Source organism: Babylonia areolata, chromosome 3 (genome assembly GCF_041734735.1).
Source record: "Babylonia areolata isolate BAREFJ2019XMU chromosome 3, ASM4173473v1, whole genome shotgun sequence".
In the NCBI taxonomy this organism is placed as follows: Eukaryota; Metazoa; Mollusca; class Gastropoda; order Neogastropoda; family Buccinidae; genus Babylonia; species Babylonia areolata.
The window spans coordinates 17,776,047-17,797,766 of NC_134878.1; the positions used below are offsets into that span (position 1 = coordinate 17,776,047).

General features: G+C 45.7%; 1 protein-coding gene across 1 annotated transcript in view; it reads left to right on the forward strand.

Annotated features, from left to right (window-relative positions):
- Positions 1–21,720, forward strand: part of LOC143279792 (serine/threonine-protein kinase PLK1-like) — a 97,417-nt gene that overhangs the window by 35,467 nt on the left and 40,230 nt on the right. The window contains exon 3 of the mRNA XM_076583967.1: positions 17,950–18,057. Within this exon, the coding sequence (XP_076440082.1) occupies positions 17,950–18,057 (108 nt within the window). The remainder of the gene's footprint in view (positions 1–17,949; positions 18,058–21,720) is intronic.

The window sequence follows — 21,720 nt, forward strand, 5'->3', positions numbered from 1 at the left end:
CACGCGCGCGCGCGCGCGCACACACCACACACACACACACACACACACACACACACACACACACACACACACACCACTTGCACAATATCAGTTCACGTATACTGACATTAGCGACAATATTGCTGTGCAGCAAAGCTTGGAAACCTATACAAATATTGTTCACTGCGTAGTGGAAATTGTAACATTTTACGCTGTGTTGCACAGAGGGTGTGACCTGCGCAGATTAGTGATTTTCTTAAGAGGATTAATTCGTGTTCCTTTTGCTTCTCATTGTTTGGGAGTTCTTTGCTTTCATTTCCGTGGATCCATGGAGTTTAGCGTATCCCTTAGATATAACAAAACCATATTCATTGATAAATGAATGAGTAAATGAAAAGAATAACTAGATGCATGGAAATATCTGAGCAAGTAGATAATTTAGATAATTTATGTAAATAATGAATGAATTAGTTACTCTCAATTCAAAACGGAGGCAAAACCGGACTTATACTGCAATTTTTCCCCTTTTATGTTCATTGCTGCGAATAGGAAGCTCTTCGCGCACATTTTGAGTAGCTATATAGTACCCCTTGGTTAAAAGTAAACGAAGAAAAGAATAAACAAACCCCATTCTCTGAGGTCAAGGCAAGCCCGCGAAACTGGCATTCACTTGCGATTGACAGGATGATGAGAGTACAATTGATTGATTGGTGAATCGTTCCCAGTGATGTTCCCTTCCCTCCCCTCCCCCACTCCACTGCCCAGCGGAGGTATTGGCTAGGATCTCACCTTGGTCTGACTGGCAGCAATAAATTTTACAGGCTCCCCGCCCAGTCTCTAAGCCTACCTGTAAAAGGTGGGCCACCTGGGCTCCAGCGGTTACACAAGTCGCTTTGTGTTCCACTCCTGTCAGATGAAACTGGAGGAGAAAATCTGATGTCAGTTTCTGTCCGGGTGGCGCTCAGGCTTTAGGTGTGGGAGAAGGGGTGGTGGATATCTCTGCCTTGGATCTAACTGTCCTCAATACATCCCGTGTCCTTAAAATATCCAGTGTCCCGAGAGCGCCACAGCCATTGGAAAGAGCGTGCTTTGACAAGCACAAAGAGGGTTAGCACTTTAATTGAAAGAGAAACGGTTCAGCTGTTTGAGTGAGTTCTCGATTTGATGTTTACTCTTTAACGACATGACAACAAAGACTTGTGTGTATCCGCTGCCTTGCTCTTTTTTTTCCGCCTCCTCATGGCTGTTTATAGATGGCGGTGTAGATTATATTGAGTGGTGACCCATCGACATTTTAGTCAGGATAAGTCTGTTCCTGTGGAAGGACTGACCTTCACTTCATGCCCTTCCTGAGTACCTCTTCTGGCTTAGAGGGAGGAAGAGAGATTGAGAGAAGACAGACAAGACATACACACAGTCTGTTTTAATATTCATGGTCGTACATTGCCCGCGACGGGATGGGCGCGCGCACGCTTGTTTTCAGAGGGCTGGGGTGTTAATTTGCATTCGTTTCAGCTGCTGTTCGACAGCTCCGTGTGAAATCTTTTCATCATCAGTGAAAGGATCAAAGAGCAGATTATGCACACAGTGCTTGGCCCCCGAAATGTTTGAGCCGGGTCTACACTGTGGAACCTGTGCTGAATTTATACACACTTTTCTGTTTAGGTTGTGGTGGGATGTTCTATTTGTTTGTTTTTTTCCAACTCCAAGTGCGGTTTGGAGATTCCACATATAGATATATTTGCGGTCTGTCTTTCCTTTGTTTCTTGTGGAAAAATGGAAGTATCATCTTGACATTTTCTTATGAATTTCACTGTGGTCTCAGAATTTATTGCTGGATTGGGCCTGGTTTAGTTCAGGGCTCGGGGTTCTCTGTCTGAGGAGGGGTACCGCTGAATTGAGAGTGTCTTTACGTTCCTTTGTTATCTACTCAGAGGACTGGGAAGTTTATGCCTCTGGAACTTTTACATGATTTTTGTCCTCGCAGTTAAGATTCCAGTCTGATTAAAAGCAATAGGAGCAAAGGGTGTAGAAATCGAACACCGTCTGTTCAGTAACCAGCCTCCCCTCCCAATCCTGATAGAGGTGCGTGCGTGCGTGCGTGTGTGTTTGTGTGTGTGTGTTTATGTGCACTTGCGCGTGCGTGCGTGTGCACAAGCGCTAATGTCTTATTTCTTATAAAGAATTTAAAAAGTGGAATAGAAAATTATTAAGATTAATCTTGTTTGATTTATTGTTAGAATTTCTGCTCAAATATTGAAATGGGAAATAAAAATGCCATGTGCTCTTATAAAATTGTCTTGTTTGGTAGCTTATAAACCCGTGGGAATTAGTACGTACATGAAAAAAATGCGTTGAAATATTCGCAGCTATCCCTGTCTCTCTTTCTCTTTTTCTGTTTCTGTGTGTGTGTGTGTGTGTGTCTGTCTGTCTGTCTTTCTCCCCCACCCCACGCCCGCCACCCCCTTATCACTCTTCGTGAAGGTATTTATTCTTATGCCGAGTCGTAGAAAAGCCAGGTCCTTAGAACTGACACCTTTTATTCTGATACCTTTTTTTTTTTTTTTTGCTCTCTTTTTCACCCAGCTGTATCTCTCTCTCTCTCTCTCTCTCTCTCTCTCTCTCTCTCTCTCTCTATATATATATATATATATATATATATATATATATATATATATATATATATAATACTTTACCAAGTTTACGACATAATTCCTAGCCCTTCCAAAGAAACCCAAGCAAACTGTCACTCGCCGGTCATGTTAGGAACGAGGCCATTCACGAGGGGCGTGTATGGGTAAGCGGCTACATGGTATGCATGGCGGCCTGCGGCAATATAATGCTCTGAGTGTCACTTTCAGGTGCACAATGGAAATGATAGTTATCCTCCCTGACCAGAATTGTGTTGGCAGATTGATCTTGACCTTGGACCTCAGCTTGTTCAGACGGGTTGGCATACTGGGTGATAAATCTTGTTTTTATGCTTCGAGGATGAATCACAATATAAGAAAGATAAACACAGGAGGAAATGCTTATGTTATTGAAATGAATTTCTAACAGGCATGAGACTTTTCAGACTGAAGGAAGAGCGGGGAAGTGTCAGCGTCTAAAAGTTTACGTTGTGGTTAAATACTGACCATTTTACAGTGAAACAGAAGAAAAGCGAGTCTTGTCCAAGACGAAGAAGAATTCACTCAGGTATTGTTACGAGGCGAGGTAAATGAGTACATCACGCTAAGTGATGCCTTTGCTGTGATATGACTGTAGCTTTGAATTGCCCTCCAATCATTTGTCAGACATAGGGCAGAGGAGGGGTGGGAAGTGATGTGGGGGGAGGGAAGGGTTTTACGTGTGTGAAGATTCAAGTGATGATATTTCCAGATATTTTATCTATCAAAACATTCATCTTGTATGTTTGTGAATGTTATGATTCTGGCCATTCTATCAGGAAAACGCCTGAATACAGTTTTTTTCGTATAATCCATGAATTTTTCCTTTTGGAGTCGCGAAAGGCTAATGAACTTAGGACTGTAGAACTGCAAAAAGTAGGCCGTATATTATACAGCAATTATACATTGAGGTGCATGCAGCTGTGGACATGAACTGAAAGGATGCCCTGTTGGCAACAGTGGAGATAGTGACAACGGTGGGTTCGCAGACAGACAATCATGGTGTCCTGTAACTAAACGACTTAAAGTCGTCAGACACCACTTGAGTGACGCGCGGAGTGCGTTGACGTCATCTCCGGGCTTTCGGTTCCTGTCGTCGTAATTGGGCCTCGTTAGAGAGCTCGGTCCTCGAGTTACGGGAATGGCGTGCTGGGTCTGAACGGTTGCCACTAGTGCTACTTCACTATGTCTCTCTGTCTCCGCCTGCCTCTGTCTCCCTCTCTGCCCTCTTCTTGCCTTGCCTTGCTTTGTCTGTCTCTGCCTGTATGCCCCCACCCTGTGTGTGTGTGTGTGTGTGTGTGTGTGTCCATCTCCTATCGTCTCTCTCTCTCTCTCTCACTCTCTTTCTCTCTCTCTCTCTCTCTCACTCTCTTTCTCTCTCTCTCTCTATCTATATGTGTGTGGGCGGGCGGACGTGCGCGCGCGCGCGCATATGCGTGTTCTTCAGTCCATTTTTGACAAGTGCATGCATGTGACTGACTGTATGTTTTAGTGAAATAAAAGATAAGATCACGGCAGTGGGACGTATCCTCAACACAAAGAAGAGCGCCCGTGTGCCGCTTGTCAATCGCAAGAGAAACGAGATCTGTCCACACAAAGACATTCAGGCATTACACTGTTGTGCCCTTTGCAGACAGTCACCAGCACCGTACAGGTGCATTTTTCCTCCCTGGAGACACACACAGCTTCAGCCCCGTGGCCCCGTCATTATCTACAGTCGGGGCTCTTTCCTGCTGTGCCAATGTGTGTGGGTGTCTGTTTCCCTGTTCCTGTATACTTTTCCTTCTACCTTTTTGTGTCTCCCTCTCTCACTCTATCTTTTTCTTTTTCTCTCCGTGTCTGTCTGCGTGCGTGCGTGCGTGCGTGCGTGCGTGTGTGTGTGTGTGTGAGAGAGAGAGAGAGAGAGAGAATTTCGCCACCGTCTTCTGCCTCTTCCCTCGGCCGTCTGGGAAATAAAACTAATCCAGAAGCCATTTGGACGTGGTTCACACTGGGAGTCGTGTTGCGAAGGATTCTGTCCCGTTCACAGTAGACACAGACTTTTGTCATTCTAGTCGGCCTCATGATACATGTCCTTAAATATGTCCGGGGTTATTAAGCCCACTGTTCAGTCTCAGATCACAAACAGAAACAGTAGCAGCAAGAACAATCACCCACCCACCCAAAAAGAAAGAGAGGGGAAAAAAGAGAAAGAGACATGCAAATGAAAAAAATATGTGTGCAGTTGAAACCAGAATCATCGTTACCTACTTAACGCATGTTTGCATTGCTTGATGAATGTTGTATGAACTGTTTGTCTGTGGTTGTGTGCTCGTTCACTTCTACACGTTTTGAGGGTTGTCGGTGACGGGCGCAATAGCCAAGTGGTTAAAGCGTTGGACTGTCAATCTGAGGGCCCGGGTTCGAATCACGGTGACGGCGCCTGGTGGGTGAAGGGTGGAGATTTTTACGATCTCCCAGGTCAACATATGTGCAGACCTGCTAGTGCCTGAACCCCCTTCGTGTGTATATGCAAGGAGAAGATCAAATACGCACGTTAAAGATCCCGTAATCCATGTCAGCGTTCGGTGGGTTATGGAAACAAGAACATACCCAGCATGCACACCCCCGAAAACGGAGTATGGCTTCCTACATGGCGGGGTAAAAACGGTCATAAACGTAAAAGCCCACTCGTGTGCATACGAGTGAACGTGGGAGTTGCAGCCCACGAACGCAGAAGAAGAAGAAGAGGGTTGTCTGCGGATTTCAGTGTATGAGTTATGTAACTGGACTATAAATGAATAAACCGAGGGATGGTTTGACAACTGTTATAATTATTAAATGATTGCCGTCGCGTTTTGAACGATGGTCATTGAGAGAGAGATACAGAGACAGAGACAGACAGAGACAGACAGAGTCAGACTGAGTATTTGAATTTATATAGAAAATGGCATTTATTGCAATTTCCAATTATGCATTGCGATAAAGCCGGGGGAAAAAAAGAAAAGAAAAACGCTGTACTTTGTAACATTCGGGACAAAATTAACACAAGTGATTTGTGTGAACTGAAGAGAACGTTAAGCTTACAGTGGTGTGTGGCCGCCCAGGCAGTCGCATGTTCATTCCGGGTTTGTTATGTTAACAGAGTCAGGAAATTAAAAGTAGATAAATACAAGCTGGTCTGAATATAGAAGATTTAAGGCTAATGATAGCCCAGTCGTGAATACCAGTATGTAATAGTTTAACCCCAGCTCGTTGCGCTTTATAGTAACGTACACAACTAATTTCCCTCGTTGTCTTTTCAACCATTGTTGGAGTTTTCAAGTGTTGTACACGTTCCAGTTTTAGAAAGCCAGGGTTGAAGTGGCATTTGTTGTTGTTAGCGGGGCTAAAAATACGAAAGATTTGATTCAGCAGTACTGTTAGGCATTGTGTCAATAATTGCATTTCCGGTACATTTTGAGGGAAGAGAGGACTGGGTCAGGAATAGTAAACATTCAGTCTGATACAAAACTGTTTTTCTCTTCTTTTTCTACTTTCATTCTCTCTTTCGTTCCTTTCTTTAGGGGATTTATCTTATCTCCTACACGCCTTCTTCCATTCTCAGTGGCGTGCATGGAACTGGGCGGCATGACGTGGCTGGCCCCAAGACGTTAGATAACGGCGGCATAAACCGCCACCTGTAGCAGCCACTTCTGGCCTGCAAGATAGGACCTCGATTCACCGCCCTCAGCAAAAGAGCCCACCTTGCTCAAGATAGGACCTCGATTCACCGCCCTCAGCAAAAGAGCCCACCTTGCTCAAAAGTCTAGACTTTCGGGTTTTATTCCTCTTCTAGAAGCAAGGGAACCCACATAGTTTGGGGCGACTCGACTTTCAGATTTTTGGTCTTCTGCACGAGAAACCCACGCACTTTACATGTCTTTTCGTTCAGATGTTGAATCCCATTATGCAACGGAAACCACATAGTTTACGTATGTCGTACACTTAGATGCTGACCCCTTCTGCAAGAGAAAAACCCGTGTATATTTGATGTTTAGCCATTCACATTCTGTCCTTCCACTGGGGTGAAATTCCTGTTGTTTGCACGCGTGCCACTTTGATGTTAGACCATTGGAAGTTTATTACTATAATAGAACACACATGTGGAGGGTAGTTCGTTACGCTATAGTGTAGAAAACTGTGGACAGTTCATTACGTCTTCTCTAATGCTGAAGACACGTCGATCTGTCAATACAGACCATTTCATTATGAACTGAACGGCAACAAATGACCATTATCCGAACAGCAACCAACCGGATGTGTATTAATACAATGCACGTATTTCTTCAAAGACGAAAGATCGTGTGAACCAAAGTTTAAAAGATGTTCTGGTGCAAATCAAACATAAGAATCTGTAAAATCAACAATGTAGCATCCTGCTATCCTGCAGAACAACTATCTGAAATGTTAGACTGGAGGTTTTTGTGGCTGTTCGGTTTCTTTTAATCGCGGTTAAGACGTGGTGGTTGCGGTCTGTTTCAAGGTTTATTTTCAGCCACCTTAGATAAGGAAGACACGGCTGTGCTGACTGATGGACAGGTAACAGTCCGTGGTTTGTTGGCTTTGCTCGGGGTTACGTGCGGTACATGCACGCACAAGGCAGCTGGGAAAGTGGGACACTTACTTGCGCTTCGTGATCTTCTGGTCTTGTGTGGATGGATCCGTGTACTGGGCGGAGGGGCGGGGAAGAAGTGAGGGTGGGTAGGAGCTGGGGGAAGGAAGGGGGGTGGGTGGGACAGTAAACAGTTTCTTGCAGAATGTTACTGGATTAGAAAGTGCAGCGTGTGCACTGACGTTGTTTTGCATCGAAGAAAACTTGGGTGAAGATCTCTTGTCTTCGAACTCTCTTCTGCGTCTCTAGCAGCTTGACGTTTCTCTTCGTCTGTGTGTGTGTGTGTGTGTGTGTGATATCTCGGCCCCATTTCTTGTTAGATGAGTGCACGCGCGTGTGTGTCGTAACGTTTCGCATTGGTGTTTTTAAATTGCGAAATAAACATTGACTTCTCACCCCCATCTCGACTAACCCCTCATTCGTCAGTATCCTCCTTCCCCTCTCACCCTTACTCCATAGCTTCGCCCATTTTCTTTCCGTGCGACTTTAAACGTTCAGTAAATTTAAGAAGAAAAGCTAGCTTTGGCTTTGGGTCCGCACAGTCCTCCTCTCCTTGGCAACAATGAGAGCGAAAGGAAATGCAGGATTATCTGACTGCGGAAATGAAGGTTATCGATTCGATAGCGTTCGTGTGTGTTTTTGTCGGGGGAAAAGTGGGGTTGGGGAGAGGGGTGAAGAGTTTCATAGGGTGTTAGTAGTAAGCCCTCAGTGTCGAGCTGATAAACGGCACTTTTTAAACTTTTCTGTTCTGACACTCTTTTTCCCTCTCCTCGACACACAAGCACGCGCTTATGCTTCCACGCGCGCACTCCAGTCTCTCTCTCTTTCTCGCGTGTTCCACCATCGCCCCACACATGTTCGACATTGGCAGTGTGTACAGCAGCAATGTCAACAGCAGCAGCTGTAGTACAAAGTGCACAGCAGTGATGGACTGTCAGAAATCGATACCATACAGGTCACAGCTGCGTCACAACAGCACACCTTGATAAAATCGTAAGGCAGGTGCTGTATGTTATGGGGAGGGATGGGGGCACGAACAGAACTATCCGTGTCAACTACAACCGCTTGTTTATACGGTTGCTATGATTGTTTGTATGTCTGTCTCGATCTCTGTTTCGACCACCATTTTGCACATTGTTTGCTTGTTTGCCGTGTGTGTGTGTGTGTGTGTGTGTGTGTGTGTGTGTGTGTGTGTTATTTGCTTGCGTGACAGTAAATTTCGGTCTCTGTCTCTCACGCACACATGTACATGCATTTCTGTTTCTCTTTCTCTTCATCCCTCCAACCACCCCCATACCACCAACACCCCACGCCACAAGACACACGAACCAAAAGAAGAAAATTCTGGCTGGTTTCATGATTGCATGTAACGGAAGGGGTTCCATTTTTTTTTTCTAAATGTATATGTTTTTCGAGCGAGTTGTATGCAATTTTATCATATCCGAAAGAGCAGAATTCGCACTCAGCGTCAGTCCGGTAACAGAAGCCATTGCATCAGTATCGTTTCATGGGAGGTGATCTGTTGTCCGGGATCGAGGAGAAGGGGTGGTGAAAGGATAAGGACGAGAGGAAGACATCTCCAGTCTGTAGTCGTGTGGTTTTTATGAAGTCGGGTTGCATGACGCCTTCAGGGCGTTAAACGGTCGTTGTTCCACTTGGTGTCCGTGACATCCGTCCCCATCCTACATCTGAGCTGACACATGGGGGGGATTTCCATATTATTGTGCGTGTGCAGTGTGGATGTACTTTTCGTACGTCACACGGTCACGCATTCATGGTTTCCTCCTCCTCCTCTCTCTGTGTGTGTGTGTGTGTGTGTGTGTGTGTGTGTGTGTGTGTGTGTTATACGTTGGAGGTTTTCCCAGAGTCGAGTTTTGCTGCTGCGTATTTGACATGTGGATCAATAATCAGGTGTTGATCTCTGTGTGCATAATCTATCTTTCAGTCTGTCAGTATGTACCTGCCTGTGTCGCTTTCTGGTTCGCTGGTTTAGTTGTGAACACGAGTGCGTGCAGACTGTACATTCGTGTTCCCCTCCCAGCCCCTGACGCGTCGCCACGCCTTCATGTACTGACTGGGTTTTCCTGCAGCGGACATGTAGGGGACAGCCCTAGTTCCCTCCTCCTCATTAATGTGAGCCGACACGCACGTCCATTGTGTAATAATAAAGGTGACGGCGACTGTATGATGATTGATAATGACAGCTTCTGCGCATGGTCTTTTTCTTTTTATATAATCATGATGCGTTTTGTGGAGGCTGGGGAGAGTCCATATTTTGTATATTTGGAGCGAAGGAATGGCTAGACAGAGAGAGAGGGAGGGAGACGGAGGAGCGGTCTGTGACTAAGGATGATATTATTCATAATTGCCATCAAGAGTTCTGTTCAAAAATGGTTTCAGCCAGATACAGATTTTTTTTTAATCCTCCCACAGATATTGAAGGAAACATACAAACAAACAAAAATGGTTTTGTCTGGATGGCCACGTTGATCTGGGTTGGAAGATCAATCCTCATTCTTCTTCTTGCTTTTGTGGTTCATGTTGTTACTGCTGCAGTTAGTCATTTCCTCTTATGTCGACGCTCCTGTTCAAAAGAGAATGGGGGAGGGGTGGTCTGGATTAAAACAACAATAAACAAATAAAAAACAAAACAAAAAACAAAGACAGCGTCGTGTCCGCAACCGGCTTTTGATTGGAAGGTGGTCACTCGTGTTGCCTCCATGTACCGCCTTGATCAGTTTCAGTTTCAGTAGCTCAAGGAGGCGTCACTGCGTTCACACAAATCCATATACGCTACACCACATCTGCCAAGCAGATGCCTGACCAGCAGCGTAACCCAACGCGCTTAGTCAGGCCTTGAAAAAAAGGTGAATAAATAGTAGATAAGCGTACATAAATAAGTAAATAATAATAATTATAATATGAAAAAGGTAGTAGTAATAATAATAATAATAAATAAAAAAGACAATGATGATAAATAAGCAAATAAATGTAAAACATGAAGACACACATTCACACATACACCCACACATGCATAACAGATATGCACCAAACATGCAGTTTCACAGATATGAAAGCACAGTCAAATACACATAAACGTACATGAGCCCCAACACACACACACACACACACACACACACACACACACTACCCTGCACCTCCTCTACCCCCCTCCTCTACACACTCATTTCTAGGCCACCGCCTTGATCAGTGGATGTGAAAGATGGGTGGGTCTGATCGGAAACATTGGTGTGTCCCAGTGCCTCCGGTAGCACATCAGGGGGTGGCCGATAACATCAGACATGTCTTTAGACACGTTCCGTTGATGGGCCCCTCTCTGGCCAGCGTTTTGAGCCTTGTGAAGTAGTGGGCAGTGGTGTACGGTGGTGGTGGTGGTGGTAGTGGACAAGGTTGAACGGTTGTGTGTCCTTCACATTCTTCGCCATACTTTGTATGATGTCGTTGGGCTTTGGAGAGAGGGGATTTGGGGTTTGAAGATGTGGATGATTAGTTTCGATGTATCTGGAGTACTCTCTCTCTTTCTCTCTCTCTCTCCCTCCCTCCCTTCCCTTTTAACTCACACCCACCTCCCCGTACATTCCTCTCCTTACCCCACCCCCACCCCCCCGATCCCCATTTCCATTATCCTTCCTCCCATCTCCCGTTCTTCGTCTTACTTTTCTCCAGGTCACCCTCACTGCCGCCCCCCTCCCGATCCCTGCCCCGCCCCCCGTCCCCTGACCTCTGCACGGTGTGTGAGGGTGAAGACGTGGGTTAAAGCGGCCTGAAATAGACATGATGAAAGGTCTTTAGACACGTGAGAACATGAAAACGAGGTCGCCTTTTCTGATCAGTATCCTGATGGCCGAGGGGACACCAGTGGACGCGGCTAAAAACGAAGACGGTATGTTTGAAAGGAACAGTTGTAAAAACAGAACTGTTGGGAAAAGAATCGATGACACGCCCCTCCCTCGCCATCCGCCTTCCTTTCTCCGCCCACCACATCCCCCATCCACCCTGCTTTCCCATCCGAATAGTACCTGCTGCGGGTTCCTTTGACAGCGATAGTTCTGAAAACTCTGAGAGACAGAGACAGAGAGAGAGAGAGAGAGAAACCCCGCTACCAACAACAGAGGCAGCATCGCTTGCAACATCATCATCAACGCGATTAGATGTCGTCCGTTTTCGTTGTTGTTTTTCCTTCTTTTTTCTTTCTTTGTTTGTTTGGTTGTTTTTTCAGATCTTTTTGTGTTTTGCTTCGTTAGTGTCGTCTTGCGTCTCCTGAGAGAGGGACATAAAATGAATCCATACCACGAGCAAGGCACGCTCGTCACCCGTATCTCCCCCTCCCCCCCACACCCTTTCCCCCTTCCCTCTTTCGCTTTGCACCACCAGTGGCAGCACCAAGAGCAGCAGCGACACCGAGTTCTCCTCGCCCCCCTCTCCCTGTATCCCCCGGTTCGTGCCGTCGATGCAGGCGATCAATACGACACACAGAATGAGTCCCCTCGCACACAGGTGAAGTGGTAGTGGCACAGCCAAAGACCTTCGTCCGTGTGGGTCTGGGTACGCGTGGCTCAGATGATGCGTTTAGCCCAGGTAACAGCCCAGGTAACAGGCCAGGTAACAACCCTGCAGTTTGCAGACTTTCCCAGTTCACTGCTATTGTCTGTCGCACTGGCCTTTTGTGGACACGTGCATTGTGTTTATTTCTTCTCCACCCCCCACCCCTCTGTGCGTGTGTGTGTGTGTGTGTGTGTGTGTTCCAGAGCTGGTATGACTCATCTTGGAAGCAAAGGTTAAGCCACAGTTTTTGTCGATTTTTTTTTTCAAGGTGGTAATGAGTAGAAAATCCGATAGTTTAGAATGGAAGAAATGTTTGTGTGTGGAATGGATGTTGGGGGGTGGGGAGGGATAAAGAACATTGTATGTTAAACACACCTTTTGACACATTTCTCATGATACTCATAAACAAATTATTTTTAAAAAGAAGAAGAAAAATCGCGTACCGTCAAGCTGCAACTTACAAACAAGGAACACCAGGTGTTATTACGTAGCAGGAAGTTCAGAGTGACAGATCAACACTTTGTCCCCACTCACCTTCACTTTATCCTCCCACCCCCTCTTCCTTCCTCCGTACCCGAATTTTCCCTCACCACTCGCCCTGCCAGTGGTTGGACAACATGGTCATCATCACCATCCTTCTCCTCCATCACCAGTTTAAAAAAAAAAGTGCTGTCCCATCCATCCACCCACCCACCAACCCGTCCGGCTTTTAGGACGAACGATAGAATGACGTGAACCAGATATTATGTGACAGAAGATGTGATACTGAGATACCCATATCATATAAACTATCGCGGTCGGCTGTTACTGGTGGGATATATACTGTGTCCGAGATGGGACCAGGCTTATTAGAGCACGACTGTTCCCCATAGGGGGCCTGGAGAGGAAGGAAAAGAGTTGGAGGGGAAGGGGCTAGGGGTAGGTAGAGATGAGAGGTGAACGTACTGTTTCAGATGGCCTTATGAACACGTTCCCACTTACACTGGGTGCGTGCCCGCACGCATGTGAGACTATGTTGGTACTTTAAAAAAAAAAAAAAATATATATATATATGTGTGTGTGTGAGTGTGTGAGTGTGTGTGTAATTATGTAATGGGGGCAAGTAACAACATTCGTGCACACTCCCCCCACCATCTCCCTCGTTCTTTCTCGCCCCCCCCCCACCCCCCACACACACCCTCCTCCCCCTCAAAACAGTGTCGACAAGTTCTCTGCTGCCTGTGACAACTTTGGCCTCACAATCAGCACAAAGAAGACTGAGGTGATGCACCAGCCAGCTCCAGGAAAGCCTTACGTTGAACCAAACATCTTCATCAACGGGCAACGACTGAAGGCGGTGGACAAGTTCACATACCTGGGCAGTACACTCTCTCGCACAGTTGTCATCGACGCCGAGGTGAATGCCAGACTCGCCAAAGCCAGCGCTGCCTTCGGCAGACTCCATAAGAACGTTTGGAACAGGAGAGGCATTACCCTGGAGACGAAGCTCAAAGTATACAAGGCCATAGTTCTCACCACACTGCTCTATGGATGTGAATCATGGACGGTCTACAAACGCCACGCCAAAAAGCTGAACCACTTCCACACCACCAGCCTCAGAAAACTTCTCGGCATAAAGTGGCAAGAGAAGATCCCTGACACAGAGGTGCTCACTTGTGCAAATTTGCCCAGCATTTACACCATCTTGATGCAGGCCCAGCTGCGCTGGGCAGGCCATGTAGTTCGCATGCCAGACCACCGGCTCCCCAAGAAACTGCTGTACGGCGAACTCCAACATGGCAAGCGCTCCCATGGAGGCCAAAAGAAGCGCTTCAAAGATACTCTGAAAGGTTCTCTGAAGGCCTTCAACATCAGCCATGACACATGAGAGCTGAATGCAGTGGACAGACCAAAGTGGCGTTAGCTGTCCACAAAGGCGCCAAATCCTGTGAGGCCAACAGAATCGCTGCAGCAGAACAACGCAGACAAGCCAGGAAAAGCAGTGCCAGCAAGTCCCCGACAGCCGCCACCATCCCCTGTCGACACTGCGTCAGAACCTTCCGGGCGCGGATTGGCCTGACCAGTCATCTGCGCACCCACAGAGCCCAACCCACCCACCCCCAGGGTGACTAGATGGTCCTCGTCGATCCCGACGGACGAACCACACACACAGCAGCTCAGACTGAAGGCAACAGATCGGGTATCTGATGGTGTATTGTCGGGTGTAGATCGCACCGCCCAGGCTGACTGACTAGTACTGGGGTCAGGTTCCCTCCCTCCACACTGACACAGCGCAGGTAACGCTGGCCAGGTTGACGCCCTCTCTGTCCTACCTCTATCCCTTCTGAAGGTTAGCTGGTGGTCATCGGTTTCAGTTTCTGTCACTGTGCGTTGTCCCTCAGTCTCTATCCATGTGTGTGTGTGTATGTGTGTGTGTGTGTGTGCGCGCGCGCGCGTATGTGCGTGCCTGCGGACGTGGTTGTGCGTTGGACTTTGTTTCTGTCTCTAATGTCTCAGTTTCTTTCCATAATGTGCCTTCGTCCGTGAGAATGTATGTGCTATGTCAAGAGACGAAACAAATAAATGACTCATTGAATAAAGAACATGTAATATGAATCTTTTAATAATACATATCAAAGACTAAGCGTATAGAGGTACGTGGACAACTGAATGGATTACTATACAAAAAAAAAAGAAATAGAAAACAACAACGACAACAAGTATATAAAAAAGAGAAAAGAAAAGAAACACCTAAAATAAGTAATCGTGGTTTGCCTTCGTGCAAGCAAAGGTCTGGTTACACGTCTTCGTGTCAAGGTGCAATGGTGATGATAAATATATATATGATAATCCACGGTTGCGTGGGTGGAAATCCGTGATTATGCAACACTATCTTTTCACCCCTTCCTTCTTCCCTCCCGGTCCCCACCCCACCCCTCTTGAAGAAGAATGACAAAAGCAACCATCCACAGTGCATAAAACCTTCAGAGTTGATTTGTTCCGCCTGACACACACACACACACACACACCCCTTTCACCCTTGTCTTTGAACCGTAAATCAACTACCCAGCCCCAAGTACACTTGCGAACAGACGACCGTATTGACGTGTCCATTAGGAGATCAAAGGGCAGAAGGAGAGGGTGATCATAGCCACGGCTGATAGTGACTACATCCCCCACCCCTCCGGGAGGTCGATAACGATGAGGACCTTAAACCCCCCGGGATAGACAGCAGTCAGCCGCCTCAAAATGAACACCTCACAAAGGGAAGGCCGGGGACTTACTTCCACCTAGGGCCAGACACCCACCGGCCGTGAGTTGATGTCTTTGGTAAACACCTTTCACGGTCCTTGGTAACCGCACTGTCTCTGGAGATCTCACTTGAAGAAGGCAAATAACCAGGCAAGGGGGTAGCTTGATAAGGAAGCGGGATGGAGGGGTGGGGTATAGGGGTCGGGGATGAGGTGCAGACAGATACAGACATGGTAGAATCATCTGAGATGTGCCGCCTCCCGGGGACTCGCCATGGTAAGAACAACGTCTGTGACCCTCCAGTGTGCGGGTAGAGCCCACGGTTTGGCGGTTACTCATCATCAGCGAGGTTATCGTCTGCTGATAAAGGGGGCTAACCGCCATTGATATCCCTGCTGCAATTATAAGAGGGCGGCTCCCCAGGGGGCTCGGCACAAGAGGCTGATTGCCATGTACTTCTGCTCCCATAACACGTGCACACTGAACATGGGTTGTGGAAAATGTTTCATGTTGGACTGCAGATAATTATAGTGGTTTACTGCTTAACAGGACCACTGAATGAAAGGAAAACACCCCCTCTTCCCCTCCCCCGTGAGATAGTACACAAGAAGACTTGATGGCTGCACCTATGCAGTGCGTGAAGTTTTCGTTTGTAGTGTATGGACGACAGCAGTTCAGGTTGATTTATTAAACAACAACATCGACATAGTCATTGTTTTAAATAACACTCTGAATGCAGAGACAGCCATAGCTGCCTGCACAAAGTTGACGAAGTCGACGACAGTTTAGCTTTCAGAATAAAGGATTATGAAAGTTATTAACATATTCTATACAAAAGCATGGAAGGAATCATCAGATACGTTTTCCGGGTCCCACATTTATGTGTAACCCCCGTATATTGGGAAGTTTGGGCTCTGAACTAGAAACGAAATGACAAATTTCTGTCTTTTTCAAAAGATTAATGTTGTCGACTTGGTACAGCACTCTGAAGACCCGGAATTTACTCATACTTGCGGAAGCTGTCAGTTAATCAGGACGCGATGAGGTCATGCTATAACCCGTCGCAATAGGATGTTTGGGACCTGTCAGTCGTCACACTGCGCGCAGATTAAAGATTAGTTAAAAGCCTAGTTGTGACTTTACACAGATGTGTGGATTTTGCCACAGCTAAACAGCTTAAGTGAGCGCGGATGACGTACTTTCCCCCAAAAAGCAGTTCACGGGTCAAAAGGTGACAGGTTATTGTTGACCCCGATCGTTCCTTAACGCTATTGTCGCGGTCTCCATGACCTCTTCCCCACCCCTCTCCCTCGCTCCCTTTCTGCCCACATTGATAGTGTCCAGTCTAAGTCGTAACTGACCCAGAAAAAAAGGGGGCGAACTCTAGTACAACAGAGGATTTGTGGGTTGGCAGCCAACCACAATAAACCAAGAGCAATAGAATGGTAGCGTTGAGGGTGGTGTTAATACATGTTAGTTCCACTCGGAGAGGGAGAACGGAGAATGAAAAGATTGCTGCCACAAGCATGCCGCCCCATTCCCTCGACACCCCCTCCACACATACACTAAATTCTTTGTTCGGCACCAGAGCTGGCAGATTTAAAATCACAAAAGGTGAATAAAGTGTCAGGCAATTCCTATAATGACTTACGAGTTCACATGGTCAAGTTTTACCCGCGAATGACGTACCGAAATAATGAAACAATCATGGGGAAGTGCATCGGATGTTGACTTGACACGAGTACTCACACACATGAATGTTATTTTGCATATACAGCATAATTATATGGAGTAACTGCAATGTTTGAACAGAGAAAGAGGGACACTGGAAAACACAAAAACGCGTGCGCACACATACACAAATATGCCCGCGCGAACCCACACGAACACTCACGCACGCGCTCACAAATATACACAAATACGCGCGCGCGCGCAGAGAGAGAGAGAGAGAGGGAGGGGGGGGGGGATAAATGGAAACGCAGAAAAGCCTTCAAAACGCAGTCAGTTTAGGGGGACATGGTCTCGACCTCGGGAATTAACCGAGGCTCCCGACACGAGGGCTGGTCGTATTTTGGTCAGATGGCCCGAGGCGTAGTCGGATCAGTAGGTGTTGGGGCAGTTTGTTGTTAACCTCCATGAATATGTTTGTGACTCATCGTTGAGTACCATTGGTAACCGTGTCACCTGGGCTTGGAAGGTAAAGGGTTAAAGACAGTTCGTCCTTTTTTTTCTCTCTCTCTCTCTCTTTTCTTTTTTCTTCTTTTTTTTCATTTCTTTTTCTTTTTCTCCCCCCCCCCCTCTCCCTCGGTGGTCTTAAGACATAGGTTTTGTTCTTGACCTGCTGTTGACCGTATGTTTGTGTGGAACTGGGTCAGTGGAACATGACGTCATTGCTCAAATCTTTTATTGTCGCATTTGCGCGCCTGTCTTTCTTATAGTGTGTAATTGTCCCCAGTCCTAGGTATATTTGTCGGTCTCCATCCCTCCCTCTCCCTTCCTCCCTCTTTTTTTTCCAACAAAGCAGCATGAAATTCGGTGGCAATGTGGACGTCTTTGTTAACAGTGTCTGCTACCTCCCTCTCTGTCTGTCTGTCTCTCTATCTTTCCCCCTTCATTCTCCTCTCTCTCTCTCTCTCTCTCTCTCTCTCTCTCTCTCTCTCTGTGTGTGTGTGTGTGTGTGTGTGTGTGTGTGTGTGTGTGTAACATTGACGTCCTCTTCAATTTCGACCGATGGCCACAATTAAAAAAAGCGACACGGGGGAGGGCGGAAGTTCGTAAAAGAAGTATGCATGATGTTCATAATGTGCAGTTAGGAAACGGATGCAGTTTGTTGTTGTGTAACGATGGTCCCCCCCTGTTGTTGTGTTACAGGGAGGATTCGCGCGATGCTACGAGTTGCTCAGCCTCTCCAACAACAAGATCTACGCCGGAAAGATCATCAGCAAGACCAGAATCTCCAAACCGCATCAGAAACAGAAGGTATGGTCGCATCGCCTGTTTCACCCTCATCTCTTGCCTTCCATCGCATCTTCCATATGTGTCAGTGTCTGTGGCCATCTGTGTCTGTCTTTGTCACTCTTTCTTTCCCTTTTATTTCAGTTTCTTTTTTTCTTTCATTCCTACTCATCAAAGACTTGTTATCCATTATTATTTAACGGTAGCCCACAGATAAAACATGCCTACATTAATACATGAGGGGCAAAATAAAACGGTGACGGTATGTGTTTTTGGTATATATATATATATATATATATATATATATATATACACAATTGTGTATATATATATATATATATATATATATATATATATATATACAATTACACACACACTATATATATATATATATATATATATATATATATATATATATTCCTAACCTGCAACGGACTGGCTGATTAATTTATAATTTATATTGGTAAGTTTCGGGTATAAGACTGTCTCCAATGGGAAGGTTATATGGAGGAGGGGATATATTTAAAAGTTTGAAGAACACCTTGAGAAATGGAATTATTTCAAACAGTAGCTAAACGATTTAAGGCAATGTTCTACCATGGAAAAACGCAAAAAGTCTTTTTTTTTGGTGGTAGAACCATGCCTTAAAAGGGAAAAGAAAAAAGAACAAAATTTGAACGACTGGAGTACCAGAGAACTTGCGATGTTGGCATTGTGAGATGGATGTACCATCATTGAGCCGTTTCATATCAGTGTACGCACGTACATAATTATGGTAATGTGAAAAAAACGAGCAGTGTGTAGTCTGAGCGCGTGATTATGATTATGGTAATTAGAAAGAACGAGAAGCAGGGGCATTTTTAAAGTGTGAGCGCCTGATTAAGCAATATTTTTATTTATTTAAAAAAATTAATAAACATTTTTTTATTCGAGTTTAACATTAAAGACACACACACATATATATATATATATATAAACACAGACATGCAAAAATACTATTTTTGATTATTGATGATATTACTTGTTATTAAGTATTATTTAAATTATAAATCAGGAAAACAACAACACAACATTGTTTTTAAACAGAAAAAAAAACAGAAAAAAGTCATATGCACTGCATAAAAAAAAAAAAATGATTAAGCGATAGTTAACCCGTATACACACCATACAGTGCCTGTGCAGAATCTTGTTGAAAGAGAATGACAGAATCTTAATTACATTCAGAAAACCAGTAAAAAAAAAAAAAAGAAAAAAGACACACACACACACACACACACACACACACACACACACACACACACACACACACACACATTTTTTTTTCTTTTTTTTTCTTTTATTCTGAACCACCTCGTAGTCGTCAGACGTCTCCACCCATTCTAAGAGCCACCCAGAAAACGAAGAGTCGAATATTTAACTGGTCAGAAAACAGAATCGATTTAACAGCCAGTCAGAAAGGGACTTATTACAACAGCCAATCAGTAACAAACACTTCGGTACTCTTTGTATGCTGCGTGCATGGGTGTCCCGAAGTGAGAGAGCAAAACACCTGCTATTCGCAGTTGTAGGCTTCAGTGCTTGTTGCCTTGTGTGCACGCTTTCACGCTCTGACGACTGGGCGAAGAGGATTTCACGCTTCGTTGAGTGGCCGGAGTACCTGTGGTCAGACTGAAATGAACTGCTGGGGGTGACGGGCTGAGTGCTGGTCCCCCACGCAGGCAGGGAAGCGCGCGCACACACACACACACACACACACACACACACACACACACACACACACACACACACACACGAATGCACGTACGCACGCACACACACTCGCACTCTCCCTCTCTCTCACACGCGTGCGCGCACACAAACACACATGCACGCGCGCGTGCACTTAACACTCATTATAGGGTTAGGGAAGAGAAATAGGGTGTACTGGAGAGAGAGAGAGCAGGAGAGGGAGATAGACACAGAGAGAGAGACATGATCCATATTAATCCTATTTAAATCCTGCACAAATCAACAAGATCCGAAACAGAATCAGATTTTGAATCGTCCAGAAAAAACCACTTCAGTGCAGAAGAATGAGTGGGAAGAGGGGTAAGGATGGAGATTAAAGAGAGGGTTTTGTTTTTTTGTTGTTTTTTTTAGCGGGAGGGGGCGTGGGGGGGGGGGGGGGGGGGGGTAGGCGAAAGGAACTGACGTTGTCGCCGACTACCTGTACTAGTAGTACGTCATAAGGGTTGGAGACGGGTGAAAATCCCCACCCCGTCGAGCAGGGACCTTGCTCGTTACGAAGGGCAGCCCGAAGACCCTGGCTCAGCACGGCCCCCTGATCCTGGGATCAGCCGTCAGCACGTCACACACCTCGCTGCCCTGAGCCCCAAGGGATTTCCATCCCCTTACCTTTGACCTCTGGGACTAATCACTCGCCGCCAGTGATAGCACGTCTTTTATCACTAGAATTAATGCGGAAAGACGGTAAAATTGAATATAATGACTATTTGCTTTGTCATGTTCAGATATTTTCTTTCTCGTTGCTGAACCAGCTGCAAGAGTTATACATTCTCGTTGTTTGGTGGGTTTTTTTTTTAATTTAATTTTTTTTTTTTAATTGTGAGATTTATTACCTTGACACGGCTGTGGCACCACAACGTAAAGAACACACACACACACACACACACACACACACAAGATTTATGATTCATGCACATGTGTTGGAGGCAACACCGAACAACTGGTGTTCAGAAAAATGTGCTTAAAAAGCCAGAATAAAACATTGCCCATTTCAGTTGGCAAATACAAAGACGATAGATTAGCATGGAAGCTAAGGCTACACCACTATGGTTCCATTTCATGCTGACACACTTTTCTAAACTGATCAGAAAGCGATCAGAATGTGATTAGACTGACCGCGGCACAGTTCCATGCACTTTATTGTGAAATTATATTTGAGATCGATGTATGAGCTTCAATACTTAAAGCTCAAAGAATAGAGGTTTCGATATCAGGTACTGTCCGTGGTACTTATCAAGTTCTAGTGTTGTTGTTTTTTAATTTAATTTTTTTTTATCTGACGGAGCACGCAAACCCCCCTCCCCCCACTAACCCCCCCTGCCTTCCCCCACACACATGCACACACTCACTCAGTCACTCTTTACTCACTCACTCTCTCACCCACTCACGCACGCACACACGCACACTACCCCATCCCCCTGCCTCCACACAGAGGGGATTTACAACACACACACACACACACACACACACACACACACACACAGGTATATTCATTCTTGACACTTAAACTGCGACGCGTGGAAAGAGTGGTGTGCACTGAGGCCTGGCAGTTCTATAACTTTTCATATATCGGCTTTCTTTTGTTGGAGGTGTGCCCCCCTGCGTGGGTACTCCAATCCATTCCCCGAGCCAAAAATCTTGAAAGGTAAACGGACTGGAATTAAGTTGAACTATGCCAGCAAAACAGACAATTCACAAGTGAAGATAGACATTTCACAGGTGAGGGATTCACGTGATATGTTCTGCGTTTAAAATGGGATTTAGGCAAAGTTAAAGGGTTTGGAGGAAAACAAACATGTTGGCACCATTCTTTGTGAAGTAGGTGCCACTGAAAAAGTGAGAAGAAAAAAACAACAAAAAAAACCCTTGTTGGTGGAAGCTTTATGGTATGGGTATTTTGTC